General features: G+C 46.3%; 1 protein-coding gene across 3 annotated transcripts in view; it reads right to left on the reverse strand.

The window, feature by feature from the left end:
• The window catches only part of AIFM3 (AIF family member 3), a 74,481-nt gene that overhangs the window by 32,049 nt on the left and 24,986 nt on the right, over nt 1-17,446 (reverse strand). For all 3 annotated transcript variants that reach the window (XM_075568717.1, XM_075568715.1, XM_075568716.1), the window contains 5 exons: nt 9,534-9,643; nt 7,746-7,855; nt 7,063-7,107; nt 5,243-5,339; nt 4,382-4,494 (listed from right to left, as the gene is read on the reverse strand). In XM_075568717.1, the coding sequence (XP_075424832.1) occupies nt 4,382-4,494; nt 5,243-5,339; nt 7,063-7,107; nt 7,746-7,855; nt 9,534-9,642 (474 nt within the window). In that variant the 5' untranslated portion in view covers nt 9,643. The remainder of the gene's footprint in view (nt 1-4,381; nt 4,495-5,242; nt 5,340-7,062; nt 7,108-7,745; nt 7,856-9,533; nt 9,644-17,446) is intronic.

Below are 17,446 nucleotides of genomic sequence, written 5' to 3' on the forward strand. Positions count from 1 at the left end.
CATGATGGTGTGTGGGGATTGCCAACCCAGACAGGCAGCTGAGGTACTGTACTTGAGTCGTACCTATATCCAGTGCAGCGCCTCCATCTCATCAGGATCCCAACGTCCGCTTGTGGATGGTCCTGGTGAGGTACTCCTCTGTGGTGCACCCCTCGGTGCAATCACTCCCATCCATACATAGGGCACCTCACCAGGGTGTGAGGGCAAACCTCCATAATTACTGCTGGCATGCCCATAACTTACCAGGCCTTACTGTCAGCAGGAGAGATGACTGTAGCCATTTTACAGCATGGTTACATAATATTGTACCTTACTAGGTTGCCTGTAATTTTTCCTTTTTATACCCCCACATGGGTATAAACTAGGAACTGTGTATGTAGGGTTAACTGCCAGTGGGCTAGTTAATGCATTCTCTGTGTATGCCCTTTGCCTCATGGGCCTGCAGCTGTCTGTGCAAGCTTATAAGTGGATTGCCTTGTATGGGTGGCCCCTTATGAGAAATAGCTGCACAGAATATGCTTATGAGAACAGAGTCTCCTGGCACGAGGGGAAAGGGAGGTGATATTTTTGGCCTGTCTTGTCTGCCAGCAAGGTATTCTTAGCTGGTATCTTAGAGAAGAGAAGGTTTTAGAACCCCACATGATAGGTGCAAATAGTGGAGTGCAAGCTCTTGTGTTTACATGTTTGTTTTATGTGTTCTAAAACCTGCAATGCATTGTGTTTGTCCTGTGATTTAAACCCAGGTTGGTGAATTAGCATGTGAATTGGCATGTGAATTACATGTGAATAAGCATTCCAATGCCCCAGCTCAGATATGGAGTGCCTGAAAGTGAACTGACCCTGTTATTTTCTATGTCATATTCCCTTAGCGGAACTGTGAAATTTCTTGTGTGTCAGTTTTAGGAGGATATTTGGGTGGAAATATAATTATTTTGGTTGCAGGAGTTGTGGGGCCAAAGTGCTGTTAGTCACTTAATTTCCCCCAGCAAGCAGGCATGATTTGACAGAACGCAGTGTGAATTACACCAGGGCCTCCCTGTGCCCCCCAGACTCCTGGATTTTGAGTCCAAATCTCCCCAAGTTATTTTCCTAATAAGTATAAGGTCCCCCAAAGTATATTCTCTGTTTCTTGTGTTTTCAAGGTCTTATCCGAATGAACCACCGTTTATTTTTCTGCCTGTTTAGCCTTGTGATTGATCCCTTAAATATAAAGGTGTATTTGGCCTAGCCTAATGTGAAAATCAGATATAATTTTCTCTCATGGGAAGACCAATGGTCACCCTAGGTACCTTGTAGATTTGATGTTGTATGATTATGTTCTAAAACAGACGATTTTAATCAGCATCTATTGTGTGAAACTGATGCAATTGTCTGAGTGTCTCATGTCCAGGTGCAGTCCTTCCAATTAGATGAAGATAAAGGTGACGCAAAAGCGCTTTTCATCTAAAGTGAAGAGGCCCATTCCAGATTCTACCCAGTCAGAATATTTTTCCTGGATCCATGTTACACAAGTGCACCCACAGTCGCTTCAAAATTAAACCTCAACAAAGGAGGGATGGCCTAAAGACACAGCCGTTCTCAGTTGGTGTTTTGGTTCATAAGAAAACCCGGCACTAACCAAAAAAAGGAGAAAAGTTCATAGGAAGAAAAATCGGACCTCAACATATGAACTTTGAACTTTTTAATAACCTTTCTTTTTACAGGTTTTATTATTTTAATTACAATGTTTATTCTATTAGGTTTATATACTGTAAGTGGTGTCCACATGAAGACGATAAGGTAGTAACAAGAATATTTTGTTATATAATGGAATCCTGGTAAACAAAGCCCACATCTTAGTGCAATATATCCCAATGTACTATACATACCAAATAAATTGCACCCCAGGAACACGAGAGTTATATTTAACCCCTTGGAAAAAGACAAGATGTTATAAGATATTTGTAGAACTATATATATATAAGAAATTGGTTATGAAGGGAGTAGAAATACAAGTTTACCCTAGGGAAATTATTGACTCTGTGATAGAAGGATAGATAAATTATTATCCTGCAACTAGACCAGGTTATGTTATTTGGGAAAGTGGTTCCAGTGTTTGAAGGTAGAGATGAGGGTTGGGATTTGTTGGGACTTGGTGGTTAGATTATTTCGCTGGGAGCGAAGCTAGTGGATGTTTTTGTATGTGTGTCTGTCCTACTCATTACTCTCTGTGTTATGAACAGCAAAACTTTGGTCCTGAAGTGCGTTGCAACCCCCCCACCGATGCTATGTCTCTTTTTGGTGATGAAGATGTCAGCAGTCCCCCAGAAGAAGAGACCGAAAAAAAAAGAAATCAACTGGGCCAATACAATGGCCAGAAAGGAATCAAGTTATGTACTATGGGACTATTTTTTTGGTCCGGCAGGACTATGATATGGTTAACTGTTCTTTAAAAAAGACTGTCTCTGAAGGAAGAGGGGGCTGAGAAGATTGGAAAAGAGGAAGGTGGGGAGGTCACCCAAGGGCGTGTGCCAACCACAAGGAAAGGATCACAAGTCAACCATTTTGCCTATGGCAGCCATTTTGTCTGTTCCGATATTCTGAGTAAATGTAGTATGTAAGATGTATGTGTTGGGCAGTCGCTCCTAGGAAATATTAACCCACACCAACCCCCACTTATGCTCAGAAATAGAATTTAAATAATGTTCATCATACCTAAGCAAAGAATACGAAATTGAAAGGCATTAATTATTAAAAATAGCTCAGTTAAGAGAGTAGTGGGAGGTCTAATACCCTTTTAGGAATGTATGATTTATATGCAAAAGGGGATTTTTCAGTAGTCAATATAAATGTTGTTTTTCACAATACTAAAAGACGCTATTTTTAAGGTTCAGCAATAGATAAGGACAGTAGTTTTGCAAAATTGTATGGCATTGGGTTATCTGATGGCAGCACAAGGAGGGGTTTGTAAATTAGTGGGTAAAGAATGCCGTTCTTATATTGACACACAATCAAAAAAGTATACACCATGATATGGATACTCTAGCAGAAATTTAATCTAGAATGAGAGAGGAAACAAAAGAGTTTGATTTTACATTTGGCCTTGAAAATTGGCTCGATGTATTGGGAATTAAATTCTTTTCGGAATTAGGATAATCGCAGGTTTATTACTCTGTGTGTATGAATTAATCTAGATGGGTAAAAGTGTAATCAGCTCTATTTTTTTGCCAAAGAAAGATGTTTCTGCTTCTAGCTCGACCATTATGTATATACCTCCCACAAAGAGAGCGAGAAATACCAATAGTCTTGGTACTCGTCAACCACCCATATGTTCATCTCTGACGAGATACCTAAAAGAGATAGGTTTCTGCAGGCACATGGTCTCTTGGAGGTTTCTTCCTTGGAGTTTTTCCTCTCCTGAGTGGTTTGCAGAAGAATAAATGGGATTGGTCAATTGGTTTGTTCTTTCAGAACAAAAGGAGGGTATGTAAGGTTAAAACTGTCTTCTGGAATTGATAAGGTTAAAAAGAATACGCTGGCCTTGCTATTTTCACGGGAGGCTATCGTAAATAGCTGCAGACCAACTGTTCAATGCCTGTCAAAATATTGTTAAAACAGAGGATAGGGCTGCCTTATAAGTCACCATTGTATATGTCTCTTGCTCAGCAGTTAAATGTTTAAAGCTCTACAGAAAAGGCATTATGTGAAGGATACATGTAAATTTAGATGTGTACCCATATTTGTAACAGATGACAACTGTATTTTTGTCCCTGCCTTGTGTATATAAACCTGCTTGAGAATCATTAAAATTTAGTTGTGACAATTCAACCACTAGCTTCCTTGAATTTTCACAGCTCCGAGCTCGTATATGCTACGCTAATTGAAAGCATCCCATATCTGTTGCGTTTCAGTAGCTCCCGGGAGAAAAGGTTTTGCTTGCCCTAGAAGGACCTGATCTGTAGAGATCTAACAACGGGGCAGGGACCTGTGCCTGCAAAATGTCTCTGTAAAGCGCTACGTAAAACTAGCAGCGCTATACAAGAACATGCTATTATTATTATGGAAACAACACATGAGTTTCTATGAAAAAGAGACACTTGAAGCCCAATGTTATAAAGTACAGAGTAATAAGAGACATCAGGGGCCTAAAAACACCAAATGATTGATAATGACAATAGAAGGTCCCCACCTTGCTCCTGATCGTCCCCTATATCCAAAGAGTCCAGGATTTGACATTGGGAGGGTAAATGACAGTCTAGTTTTAATAATGTCCGACGGTCCTTTTCTACCGTCAACCAAGCGTTTATTGTACATTAAGCATCCACGTTGGATGGACGTCTTGGGGGGACACAGGAGTCACAGGGTCAGGGGAACGCCCATATGTGCTATAATAGATACATACCTTGCTTAGCTTGGATCGATCGTATGGTAAGTACTTGTCTGAAGTGCACATTACAATCCTGTCCGAGAATCTCTCCTGTCTTAATGTTTCCGCACACACTAACCCAGCGGGTCCTGGAACCGGACAAAACACGAGTACAATAAGGAAACGTGAAAATGGTGCTTTTCGTTACATTTATAGTCAACTTTGTAGACACGCATAACTAGCCCGTTTTCAGTCTGCGCCCCCCTGCCTGCTTTCCCCCCCCCCCCCTGCTTGTGCTGCACCCACACCCCTTACCTGGTGTCCGGCGTCTTCTGATGTCAGGGCGTCATGTGACCCATGGCATCATTTGATGTCACGTTACCATGGCGACGCACCGCTGGAAGCCGCCGGAGACCAGGTAAGGCGAGTTACAGAGGCCTTGAATGCGCTCTCCGGCATTTAATTTAAATGCTTTGCGGAAGAGCCTCTGTAACGGCTGCGCCCGCCCCGCCGCCCCCCAGAAAATCGGATGCCCCCCAGTTTGTGCACCCCTCCCCTCCAACTCCAGTCCTCAAGAGGGCAGGTTTTCAGGATATCGCCACTGATTGAGCCACCTGTGCTGAAGCAGGGACTGATTGAGCCACCTGTGCTGAAGCAGGGATATCCTGAAAACCTGACCTGTTGGGCGGTGGGGGGGGGGGGAGGTGGCTCGAGAACTGGAGTTGAGCCCCCCTGCTCTACTGAATATAATACAGAGTTTCTCTCCCATGTGAAACTCTGACATAAAACGGTTACGCGCTCCAGTGATAAGAACATCGGTAAGCCCTGTGTGCTGCTGGGTGGAATGATGTAGCAAGCTCTCCTCCACTATACAGAACGCTTATATGGAACAGTTACCTGCACCAATTATGAGCACATTGGTAATGGCTGTGCTGTAATTGCTGAGCGCTATACATTTAGCCATCACTTTGGTCCTCCTTTGTGTCTGTAGAGCCTGAGAAAACAAAGACACTGTCATTGTTTGTGACCGACTAAGTCAGCGCTGTGCAATCTTTTCTACTCGCGCTCCCCCCTTCCTGCTTCCCTCCCTGCTCGCGCCCCCCCCCCCCCTCCTTCTCTTTGGCTCCCAGCATGAAATGACGCCGCGGGGTTACGTGACGTCATGTTGCCATGCCAACGTGACGTCACATGATGAAGCCGCGTCGCCGAAGAGAAGGTAAGTGAAGTTGCAGAGGCCTCACGCGTTCCCCCAACATTAATTTAAATGCCTTGGGGGAAGAGCACTGGGGCCTCTGCAACCGCCCCGCGGCCCCCCTGAATAATCTTGCCCCCCCCCCTGGGGGGCGCAACGCCCAGTTTGCACACCGCTGGATTAAGTCATTTCAATAATAAAGTTTTATTATTTTTGGCCAAATTGATGGCTTTTATTAGTACCTGTCCTCCTATAGTGATGGGAGCTGTTACTATGGGAGCTGTTACTATATGTAGTCTGTACCTAATTACCATTTGATATTTATATCTTGTGGACTATCTAGTCCACTTATCCTAAGAAATATTATTGAGTGCAGTAAATAGGGATCTTTGGGTGATTGTGTTATCACCCTCTCTTTGCCTTTATTCTGTTTTTATTTTGTCGCAGTTTATTTTTTATGTTGACCATGGGATTGAAGCAGGGGGGTCACTGGAACTGAATCCCATTCATTTCAGCTCCGGGGACCCCTTGCTTCCGGAGATACTCACCTCCCTAGTGGGTTGCAGTAGTCGCTCGGTAGTCAGGGTCCATGCAATGGACACTTTTCAAAGCGCCCGCGCCCTGCGGGCCAATAGGAAGCTGTGACGTCATCAGGTGCGGCTTCCTATTGCCCCGCGTGACGTGGAACCTTTAAACGTCAGAGAGATACCGCACACACTTCGGAGGTGAGTATCTCTAGAAGCCGGGGGTTCCCCAAAGTTGAAGTTTATGGGGTTCAGCACCGGAGACCCCCTGCTTCAATCCTCCAAAAATCACCGGAGTTTTAAACTTTGCTGACGTACCAGCACCCCCTATGGAGATCTGTATCTCCAGAAGCAATTCATTTAATTCAGCTCCGGAGACCCCCTGCTTCAATCCTACGTTAAACAGTAATAAAAAAAAGTGGTGTGTGCTGAGCACGAGCATTGTAAGTGAAACTTCTTTGTCTTTTGCTACAGAAATTGTATTTGCGATGGTGAAGGTTTTTAATTCAATGAAAGTGATTTGAGAATATAATTTATTTGATTTATTTTTGTGTTGAAATGTCCATACTATCATTTGGAATGCACAATATAATTGACTTATGATAACGAAAGTCAGATAGATATGTTTTGGATTGTAAAGTATCTAAATGCCGTTACTCCAAGTCTTTCATTCAATGTACATCATAAAAATCAAAACACAATTTCAGTGACAAAACCCACAGAAGTGTGAGTAAGAACGTGCGTGCTCAGCACACACACCCTGTTTTTTTATAATCATTACAGTTACTATATCATATTAATCTATATACAATTCATGTGTTATATGTTTACACACCTTGCATGTTTTCCACCTCTGCCTTTTTTTATTATAGATGGTTCATTTCTAAAATGGTATCTATTTGCACTTCTATATTTATATTCACTGGTGTGTGTGTGTGTGTGCGCGTGTGTGCGCGTGTGCGTGTGCGTGTGTGCGCGCGCGCGCGCTAGGTCATTCTTACCTGTTTGCTCGCCCGGATATATACTCTGTCCTTCTCAATTTTGACCTGCAGTAAATGCAAAATGTATATGAGCATAATGGGAGAGTTAAAGAGCCCTTTATTATTAGAGCTAAGAACCCTTGTTCTTTGGTGGGGCCAGTGACATTGCTTTCATCACAGATATGATTGATTTTAAGGAAGGTCACGGTTTCTATTTAACTAAAGTACGGGCGGCCAACTCCAGTCCTCAAGGACCAGCAACAGGTCAGGTTTTCTGGATATCCCCGCTTCAGCACTGATTGAGACACCTGTGCTGATGCAGGCATATCCTGAAAACCTGACCTGTTGATGGCCTTGAGGACTGGAGTTGGCCGCCCCATGACTAATTATATATATTTTTTCACTCTTTTACTTATAACACTTAAATGAAGTATATTCACTATTTTCACGATCAGGGTTTATATTCATGTTAAGACAATTGCAGGCGTATCGTGTATTATTCGCAAGAGTGGGATTTTAACGTGAAGTTTGGATTTAATTTTATCCTATTATAACATTAATAATATAATCACTTGTATTATAATCACTTGTTCATACATTTGCCACTGAATTGTTTTACCACCATGTTAGAATGAATATAGATTGCTCTCTCATTCAAGTTTACTGCACAGAAAATAATATATATATCTCTCTACAGAATGTACCTGGAATTTTGGCAGCCCATCTAAGCCTGGGAAATCCTCTAAGTCACCAGTGCCTATATTGAAGCAGGCACCATGCCACGGGCAACGCACTCGGCCTCTGGAGAGCACACCTGGGGATTGAAAAATCATACCCAAAAAAGTCAGCGGGTGCAGTCTCAGTGAGAGAAGAAGGACGTGGAGAGGAAGGGAACACTCCAGGGGAGGGAGATATGTTTGGAGAGGAAGCATCAATTGTATATCAATGACTTTGACTTGAGTTAACCATCTATCGCTTGCATCCATGAAACATTACAGGATACCAATGGCATGTTTAAGGGGTTACATAGGATACCCATGTCATGTTTAAGGGATTACATAGGATAGCCATGTCATGTTTAAGGGGTTACATAGGATACCCATGGCATGTTTAAGGAGTTACATAGGATACCCATGGCATGTATAAGGGGTTACATATGATACCAATGGCATGTTTAAGGGGTTACATAGGATACCCATGTCATGTTTAAGGGGTTACATAGGATACCCATGTCATGTTTAAGGGGTTACATAGGATACCCATGTCATGTTTAAGGGGTTACATAGGATACTAATGGCATGCTTAAGGGGTTACATAGGATACCAATGGCATGTTTAAGGGGTTACATAGGATACTAATGGCATGTTTAAGGGGTTACATAGGATACCCATGGCATGTTTAAGGGGTTACATAGGATACCCATGGCATGTTTAAGGGGTTACATAGGATACCCATGTCATGTATAAGGGGTTACATAGGATACCCATGTCATGTATAAGGGGTTACATAGGATACCCATGTCATGTATAAGGGGTTGCATCTGGGTGATTGGTGCCTTTATGTGACACATACATATTTAAAATAATTGTTTAAAGTTAGTTTGTGAACATGAAGGTCCCTGAGAAGTTGGAAAGTTTGTAACATCTCAACTACTTGTTGGTGCAATAAAAGGTATCATACCCCCTCGTCCCTCTCCCTCCTGTGTTACTGCATGGAAGGAAGGAGCAGCCCGGCCCCCCACCCTTCTTTGCCTGCATGGTTATATGCTCTGTTTTAAGTAACAAAAGAGAAAACTTTATCACAGGAAATGTGCAAGAGGCCGCCGGAGCAGCTAGAACTGTACAGGAGGCCGCCGGAGCAGCTAGAACTGTACAGGAGGCCGCCGGAGCAGCTAGAACTGTACAGGAGGCCGCCGGAGTAGCTAGAAATGTACAGGAGGCCGCCGGAGCAGCTAGAAATGTACAGGAGGCCGCCGGAGCAGTTAGAAATGTACAGGAGGCCGCCGGAGCAGCTAGAACTGTACAGGAGGCCGCCGGAGTAGCTAGAAATGTACAGGAGGCCGCCGGAGCAGCTAGAAATGTACAGGAGGCCGCCGGAGCAGCTAGAACTGTACAGGAGGCCGCCGGAGCAGCTAGAAATGTACAGGAGGCCGCCGGAGCAGCTAGAACTGTACAGGAGGCCGCCGGAGTAGCTAGAAATGTACAGGAGGCCACCGGAGCAGCTAGAAATGTACAGGAGGCCGCCGGAGCAGCTAGAAATGTACAGGAGGCCGCCGGAGCAGCTAGAAATGTACAGGAGGCCGCCGGAGTAGCTAGAAATGTACAGGAGGCCGCCGGAGCAGCTAGAAATGTACAGGAGGCCACCGGAGCAGCTAGAAATGTACAGGAGGCCGCCGGAGCAGTTAGAACTGTGCCAATGTTCTGTAAATGCGTTTCCACGCAGCGGCTCGCTCGTTTGAACAATGATAAAGGATAAAAGATAAAGGTCCAAACCTTTTACCAGCGGGGCCCCATAGTGGGGGCACTTGTGTCCCATTGCATAGTATTCTCCATTCTGCTTTATTAGCAGCGCTTTCCCGCACCCCAGGTCCACCTCTCGCATCCTAGGAGTAAAGAGAAGGGAAGTTACTGGCATAGCCACGCTGTGCCATCTCACACGCTGTAATATTCAGTTAGAACGCGCGTCTTATCCATGGGACCCGGGGAGTGCCGGCCTCACTGATGTATGGGGGCTTCTAATGTATTGCTAAGCCTTGAGTGTAACATTATGGGTCGTATTTAGTACGCAGTGCCAAGTCATAAGGCACTTTATGACAGGGGGGCTCAACTCCAATCCTCATGCCCCCCCCCTCCCACCCCCCTCAACGGGTCAGGTTTTCAGGATATCCCAGTTTCAGCACAGGTGGCTCAATCGGAGGCTCAGTCAAAGACTGAGCCTCCGATTGAGCCACCTGTGCTGAAGCAGGGACTGATTGAGCCACCTGTGCTGAAGCAGGGACTGATTGAGCCACCTGTGCTGAAGCAGGATACAAATACAAAATAAGTGTCCCCGGCGCTATTAATGTCCAAGATACCGTAGTCCAAATTGATAGTCTTAAATTGGAAACTTCTCTGGATGGCAGATGGAATGTTGAGAGAAAGTTCCAGATCGATGGGGGTGTCCTGAGGAAGTGACGTTGAGTCACGAAACGCGTAGGGAGGAGGAGCTTAGTATTTTGATCCGGTCCGACCACCATAGCCACCTGACGCCGTGAGTGCGCCCTGCATTACTGACGTCATTGGTTCGCCGGTTGCGGGTGCTGCAATCGGTCAGCCTGTCCGTCGGCTGTTCAGGCTGGTAACAGGTTGCGGACGGCATTCGTGTGTCACATCACTATCCCTCATACAATGTAAGTGTGGGTAGTTTGTGTTTTAAGTATTTTATTAAAGTGTATTACGTACTACACTATCCGTGTCCTATTTCCCTTCACGCATGGGTGTGCTGTATCGGGTCCATCTGCGAGTGCAATTGCCGTCCTAAGGGAAGAAAAATCGCGTCAGACCACGTGGGGTCCGTGGAAAAACGTGTTGAAGATAGGACAAGTACAGATTCTCTCCCCTGTACCAACAAGAGATTATCTTGTGAGTAGGGCTTCTTTCAGTTCTAGATAGGGACCTGTGCTGTCACCTACTGTGCAATTGGTGTGTCCCTTTCTTTCTATCATTCCAGAACCATCGTGGAGATTCCCCTCAGGACACCCCATCGATCTGGAACTTTCTCTCAACATTCCATCTACCATCCAGAGAAGTCTCCAATGAGACTATCAATTTGGACTACGGTATCTTGGACATTAATAGCGCGGGGGGCACTTATTTTGTATTTGTATTTTGTCTACAGGTTGGAACCATCTGTTTATGTAGTTCCCCTTGGCAGCTTACATTAATCACTTATGGATTGTATACACATAATCACTTTTGTTTAGATCACCAATTTGTATGTAGATTAGCCCTTGTAGTGGGTTAAATTGTTTGTTGTTTTGTGCTGAAGCAGGGACTGATTGAGCCACCTGTGCTGAAGCAGGGACCGATTGAGCCACCTGTGCTGAAGCAGGGACTGATTGAGCAGCCTGTGCTGAAGAAGCAGGGATATCCTGAAAATTTGGCCTGTTGGAGCCTAAGGACAGGAGGCGAGCACCCCTACCTTAACGGCACCATTATACACCTACACCTTCAAATGGGTTGCAAGGAAATATGGCCCCGTATGCTGGTCTAAGTAGATCTATAACAATGCATTTCCTAATTTGTACCATGCAGAATGGACCCTCAAAGTTACATTGACGTTTGTTGTAATATATTTCCATATCATTTTATGGGTTTTTTTTTTTTTTAAATCAGGGTTGAAGCAAAAAAATATAGTGGTATAAATATTTACTTGGAAAGTACAAATAATTTAAAGGGAGCATACACACTTTTTACAACTTAGTTTAAAATGTATAAATGTGTCTGGATATTCTGTAGGCACTGTACACAATAATATTTACGGAGCTATCTAGTAAAGTGTCCCGTCTGCAAAATGCTCAGGGATCTAATAACAAAAGTCTCTCGGCTAAAAAAAAAAACTGAAGCAGGGCAAAAAAAGCAATACATTTATCAAAACAAAATTAATCACGTTGAGAACAACGTGAGTGTTCCCTTTAATTAATCTGGTGCAATTCTTTTGCATTGGTTTTGCACTAGTTAGGAGACTTTAGGTAGTGATGGGTCAATGTAAAGAAAGTGTGAAAATAAGTTTATTTTTTGACACATTGCTGTTTCCTGCACGAGTTTGCCTTAAAGCTGCAGTCCAAGCTGCTGTTAAAAAAAAAAAAATGTTCCCTTTAATATGTGCATCAATACAATCCACATACAATCCACACAATGATAAATAAGTAGTTAAGTTGGCGATCGATCGGCGAAGATTTGGCTTTGGGGTTCACTAAATGGCTGTCAGTGCAGGAGAAGAGGACCAAAGATGCAAAGTTCTGTGGGGAAGATCATGTGACCAGGCAATCACTAGATAAAATTGGGGCACTGCTAGAGAGAGGGCAGGGCACAAAAAGGGGTGTGCCAGAGCCTGTTTCAGACGAGGAAGGGGATGTGACTTTGTAAATAGTTGCCATAGAAACAAAAAATGCTTGTTACATTATAGTACATTAAACATGTAATTTAGACATGTTTAAAAAAAAAAATGCTAAATGTATTTTTTCATAGTAGAGAACTGATTTATTTAAAAAAAAAACCACACACGTTTGTTTGTTTGTTTGTTCTTGTATAACGCTGCTAGTTTTACATGGCGCTTTACAGGGACGTTTTGCAGACACAGTGGTTGGTGTGCGTATCCCTCATTAAAACAGAGGCTTGTAACGAATCCTGACCTTGCGTGTCCTGATCTGTGTGACTTGAGTGCTGTTTGATTTCAAGTGTTGTTTGTATTCAGTGTGGACAGGGCAGCCGACAGTGGGGGAGACAGTGTCCCGGGCCCGGTGGCTGTGGCGGCCGTTAGCCGGACAAAGCAGTTGGGCCTGACCTCTGGCCGGGCACAACTTGTTTGCTCGGCTGCCGGTCTTCTCGTTGCCGCAGGGCATGGCTCTCCCCAGCGGTGGGTCTCCCTCACTGACCCTAAGGCTGCGGTCCCAGTAACTGCCTGTGCGCACGGCGCGGCGTGCGCTGTGCGTGTAAGCACCGCCCCTCAATGGGGCTGCGCCCAGTAGACACCGTCACGCTGAAGGTGCAGTCGCGCCGTGCTGCAAGGTTTTTTACAACTCAATCAAATTGAGTTCAAACCTTGCGACGGAGGCGTGGCCACGCCCCCACCGGCGGTTCACCCAATGAGGGCGAACCAGCCGCCTGATGTAATGGCCACGCCCCCGCAAATCCCCGACCACGCCCCCTCTTGTCGCAAGCTTCCCTCTCTCCTGGAGACCGCAGATCGCGGTTAGCGCTGTGCAAGCGCCGCCCCCCCCCCCCCCCACCGCCGAGCGCGCGCGTCACAGAACGCACTGGGGACTCAGCCTAACACTGTCCCATGCCGAGCCTCTGACGTTGGCGGGTGCCGGGCCCAGCTTCTGGCGTGCAACGGCATGAGAGAGAGGCTCATCGGACACCAGCGTCTCGGAGGCATCTTATCAGAATTATAAAGAATGTCACAAATGTTGTAAAAGGGCAATCAAATTAGCAAAAATGTATAATGCAGAAAGGACTGCAATAGAAAGTAAGATCAACCCTAAAAAAGGTCTGTAAGTACCTTAATAACAAAACAATGAGAAAAGAAAACATAGGACCCTTTCAGTGTGACCGCTGCGCCCCCCCAGAAAATCTCACTCCCCAGTTTGCGTACCCTTGGGATAAAGTATCTGTTGTTTAAATTTAGCATAGGTTGAACTTCACGCACGTATGTCTTTTTTTTCAACCTCATCTACTACGTAACTATGTTTGAAGAAGCCAAAGATTATTATTATATGTTTCAAACACCCAAACGAATGACGTGCGACTATGGAAATCTCCACCATCTTTGGAGAAAGCAAGTTGTATAATTTCTTTATCTGCTTGCAGACTAGAGATCAAGGCAACCCAAGTGATAACTAAATAACTTGGATTTCATCCGAGTGCAGAGGAGACCAAAGTTTGTCTGTTTGTTTCTGTCCCTTCAATAAAAAAAAGGTTAGTTATCTCTTTGCTTGTGGTCTGAGCAAGTTGGAGATATCGGTGACATTTTCAGTTGATTTATTTAAAGCAGCAAATACTGCATTCTCCCCCCTTTTTTTTCTTTTCTTATTTGTATATGCAAAACGTGTGACAATGTATAATTCTACATTGTTACCTCAGCTGGCAATTGTTTGGTGCGCCTGTTATAAATCTGTCAAAATCCGGATTGAGCCTACCGAAATGGCCGCCTTCTGACTCTGTGCGGCAGTCTGTGAAATGCTGCAGCTGATATTACAAAGTGTAACACATTGTTACAGCTTCCAGAGGAATATACAGTTTGCTGTTTGGAACACCTCAACAGATCTGTTTGTGATACTTTGTTGGCAAAGGGCAGAGCTAAAAAAAGGTGTGTATCAAAGCCTGTTTCAAAAGAGGAAGTGGATATGACTTTTTAAATGGTTGTTGTAGCAACCAAAGGATTTTAAAAAATGGCATTAGGAGTTAAAAAAAAAAGCTGTGTGTGCGGTGCACGCGCATAGTAAGTGAAACTTCTTTGACTTTTATCACAGAAATTGTATTTGTGTTGGTGATGTTTTAATTAAAAATCAAAATACAATTTCAGTTACAAAACGCAAATAAATTTGACTTAGAATGCGCGTGCTCGGCACACATCCCATGTATTAGCTATTTGCACTAAGTGTGAATTCCTTGTGTGTATGTGTGTCAGTGTGTGTGTATGTCAGTCAGTCAGTCAGTCAGTCAGTGTGTGTGTGTACGTCAGTCAGTCAGTCAGTGTGTGTGTGTGTGTGTGTGTATGTCAGTCAGTCAGTCAGTCAGTGTGTGTGTGTGTGTGTGTGTGTGTGTCAGTCAGTGTGTATGTGTATTTGTGTCAGTGTGTATGTGTAAGTCAGTGTGTGTGTAAGTCAGTGTGTGTGTCAGTCAGTGTGGTGGGTCAGAGTGTGCGGGGGTGGGTCAGAGTGTGTGGGGGTGTGTGGGTAAGTCAGTCAGTGTGCGGGGAGGGGTGGGTGAGTCAGTCAGTGTGCGGGGAGGGGTGGGTCAGTCAGTCAGTGTGCGGGGAGGTGTGGGTGAGTCAGTCAGTGTGCGGGGAGGTGTGGGTGGGTCAGTCAGTGTGCGGGGAGGTGTGGGTGAGTCAGTCAGTGTGCGGGGAGGTGTGGGTGGGTCAGTCAGTCAGTGTGCGGGGAGGTGTGGGTGGGTCAGTCAGTCAGTGTGCGGGGAGGTGTGGGTGGGTCAGTCAGTCAGTGTGCGGGGAGGTGTGGGTGGGTCAGTCAGTCAGTGTGCGGGGAGGTGTGGGTGGGTCAGTCAGTCAGTGTGCGGGGAGGTGTGGGTGGGTCAGTCAGTCAGTGTGCGGGGAGGTGTGGGTGGGTGGGTCAGTCAGTCAGTGTGCGGGGGTCAGTCAGACAGTGTGCGGGGAGGTCAGTCAGTCAGTGGGGGGTGTGGGTCAGTCAGTGTGGGGGGGGGTGTGGGTGGGTCAGTCAGTGTGTGGGGGGGGTGTGTGGGTGGGTCAGTCAGTGTGTGGGGGTGGGTGGGTCAGTCAGTGTGTGGGGGTGGGTGGGTCAGTCAGTGTGTGGGGGGAGTTGTGGGGGGGTCAGTCAGTGTGTGGGGGGGTGTGGGTCAGTCAGTGTGTGTGGGGGGGTGGGTCAGTCAGTGTGTGTGGGGGGGGTCAGTCAGTGTGTGGGGGGGGTGGGTGGTTTCAGTCAGTGTGTGGGGGGGGGGTGGGTGGGTCAGTCAGTGTGTGGGAGGGTGTGGGTGGGTCAGTCAGTGTGTGGGGGGGGGTCAGTCAGTGTGTGGGGGGGTCAGTCAGTGTGTGTGGGGGGGTCAGTCAGTGTGTGGGGGGGGGTGGGTGGGTCAGTCAGTGTGTGTGTGTGGGGGGGTGGGTGGGCCAGTCAGTGTGTGTGGGGGGGGGGGGTGGGTCAGTCAGTGTGTGTGTGGGGGGTGGGTGGGTCAGTCAGTGTGTGGGGGGGGTGGGTGGGGTCAGTCAGTGTGTGTGGGGGGGGTCAGTCAGTGTGTGGGGGTGTGTGTCAGTGTGTGTGTGTGTGTGTCAGTCAGTGTGTATGTGTGTGTGTGTGTGTGTATGTGAGTCAGTGTGTGTATGTGAGTCAGTATGTGTGTATGTGTCAGTGTGTATGTATGTGTGTGTGTGTGTCCTGCCCCCCTCTCTCCTGACTCTCCCCAGCACACTTATCCTTTCCCTGCACCCAGACCCTTTCAGCAGTCCGCCCCCCACCCCCCCCATTCCTACCAGATCGCGGCACAGAGGAGATGGAGGCAGTGTCGGCGGGGGGAGAGGAAGAAGCGCGTCATCGTCAGCTGGAGCCGACTCGGAGGCTTCTGATGGTGCTGTGGGGGACGTGGGGGACGCAGCGCACTCATCACCCCCCTCCCCCCCCCCCTTTACCGGACCAGGAGCAGTTCTATGCCTCGGCCGGGGCATGCACCGGGAGGAGAGGCCGCAGGAGATCGGTGCCTGCATAGAGCCCCGGGGAGCAGTGTGGGCTTCAGTGTCCCTGTGAGGAGAGTCATGGCGTCTCGAGCATCGCCATGACTACCGGGCATGCGCAGCATATCAATGGGCGGGGAACGGGCGGGGAATCAGCGGCGCCGTCACAACTGCGCATGCGCGGCATGGCAGCGGCCGTTAGGAGCGGCGGCTATCGCCGCCGCATATGTCACAATGTGTGGAGGGGGGTGGGACTCAGGGGGGCGGGGGGGGCGATTAGGAGCAGCGCCGGCGGCTATCGCCGCCGCCGCCGCATCTGATTTGTGGAGCGGGTGTGATGTCAGTGTTGGGGTCGGGCTGAGCCAGAACACAGCCCAGCCTCAACTGCCAGCACTGACGTCACATCCGTTTCATTTCTGTCTCCACAATTCTTTTTTGCCCCATCACGAATGAGGCGCCACTAAGGAAGTTTCACTTCAAAAAAATATGCAGACATTATTATCTAATACTACAGAGCAGATTTATTTAATAAAAAAAACATAGGATTTTTCACGTGTTGCTGCTTTAAAGGGGACAATTCCACAGAACACAGAAGAAAAAAAAATTTATAAGCACAGATTTCCCTTCCAGCCAACTCTATCTTCACACATTTCAAATGGACCTCAAAACTAGAGAGATTTTGTTCTTCAAATTTGAATCCGCCACAGATTGGCCGGTTACTTTCAGCCACGAATTTCCGTGGACAGTCTCAGAAAAGACAAATCCGCCATTTTTCTTCTATTACTGAACGTCCGCGTCTGACCAACGGAATCCATTTAATATGTTAAATCCAACGTCGGATTTCATATAATCGTGTTCCGTGGGCCTGATTTCCATCAAATCCGATTTTTACATTTTTTACAAATCGGAAAATCAGAGCGCCATGTTGGATTTTAAAGAATCAACGCTGGCTAAAGTGGCCGAAATCCGAATTCGGATATCAACGGGCGGGTCAAAATTTGTGTGAAAAGCCAGAGGAAATCCGGGAAGGGGATTTGGAACCTTTGTACATTTCTACTCAAAACTCACTACTTCTAGGCAGCGTATTCAGCTTCCTCCCAATATCCACAATCCTCTTCCTCCTGCCTTTGCCTACAGCCTGTTTCAAAGAAAAGAACGTCCCATCTGAAAGCTTCACGGCAAGTCGTTTTTGGAAGCACAGTGACCTCATTCTCCTACTTTTAGCTTATTTTTCAATGGCCCCTATCTCTGAGACTGTAAGCTATGTAGAGCAAGGGACATCCTT

The sequence above is a fragment of the Ascaphus truei genome, chromosome 13 (genome assembly GCF_040206685.1).
Source record: "Ascaphus truei isolate aAscTru1 chromosome 13, aAscTru1.hap1, whole genome shotgun sequence".
Taxonomy (NCBI): domain Eukaryota; kingdom Metazoa; phylum Chordata; class Amphibia; order Anura; family Ascaphidae; genus Ascaphus; species Ascaphus truei.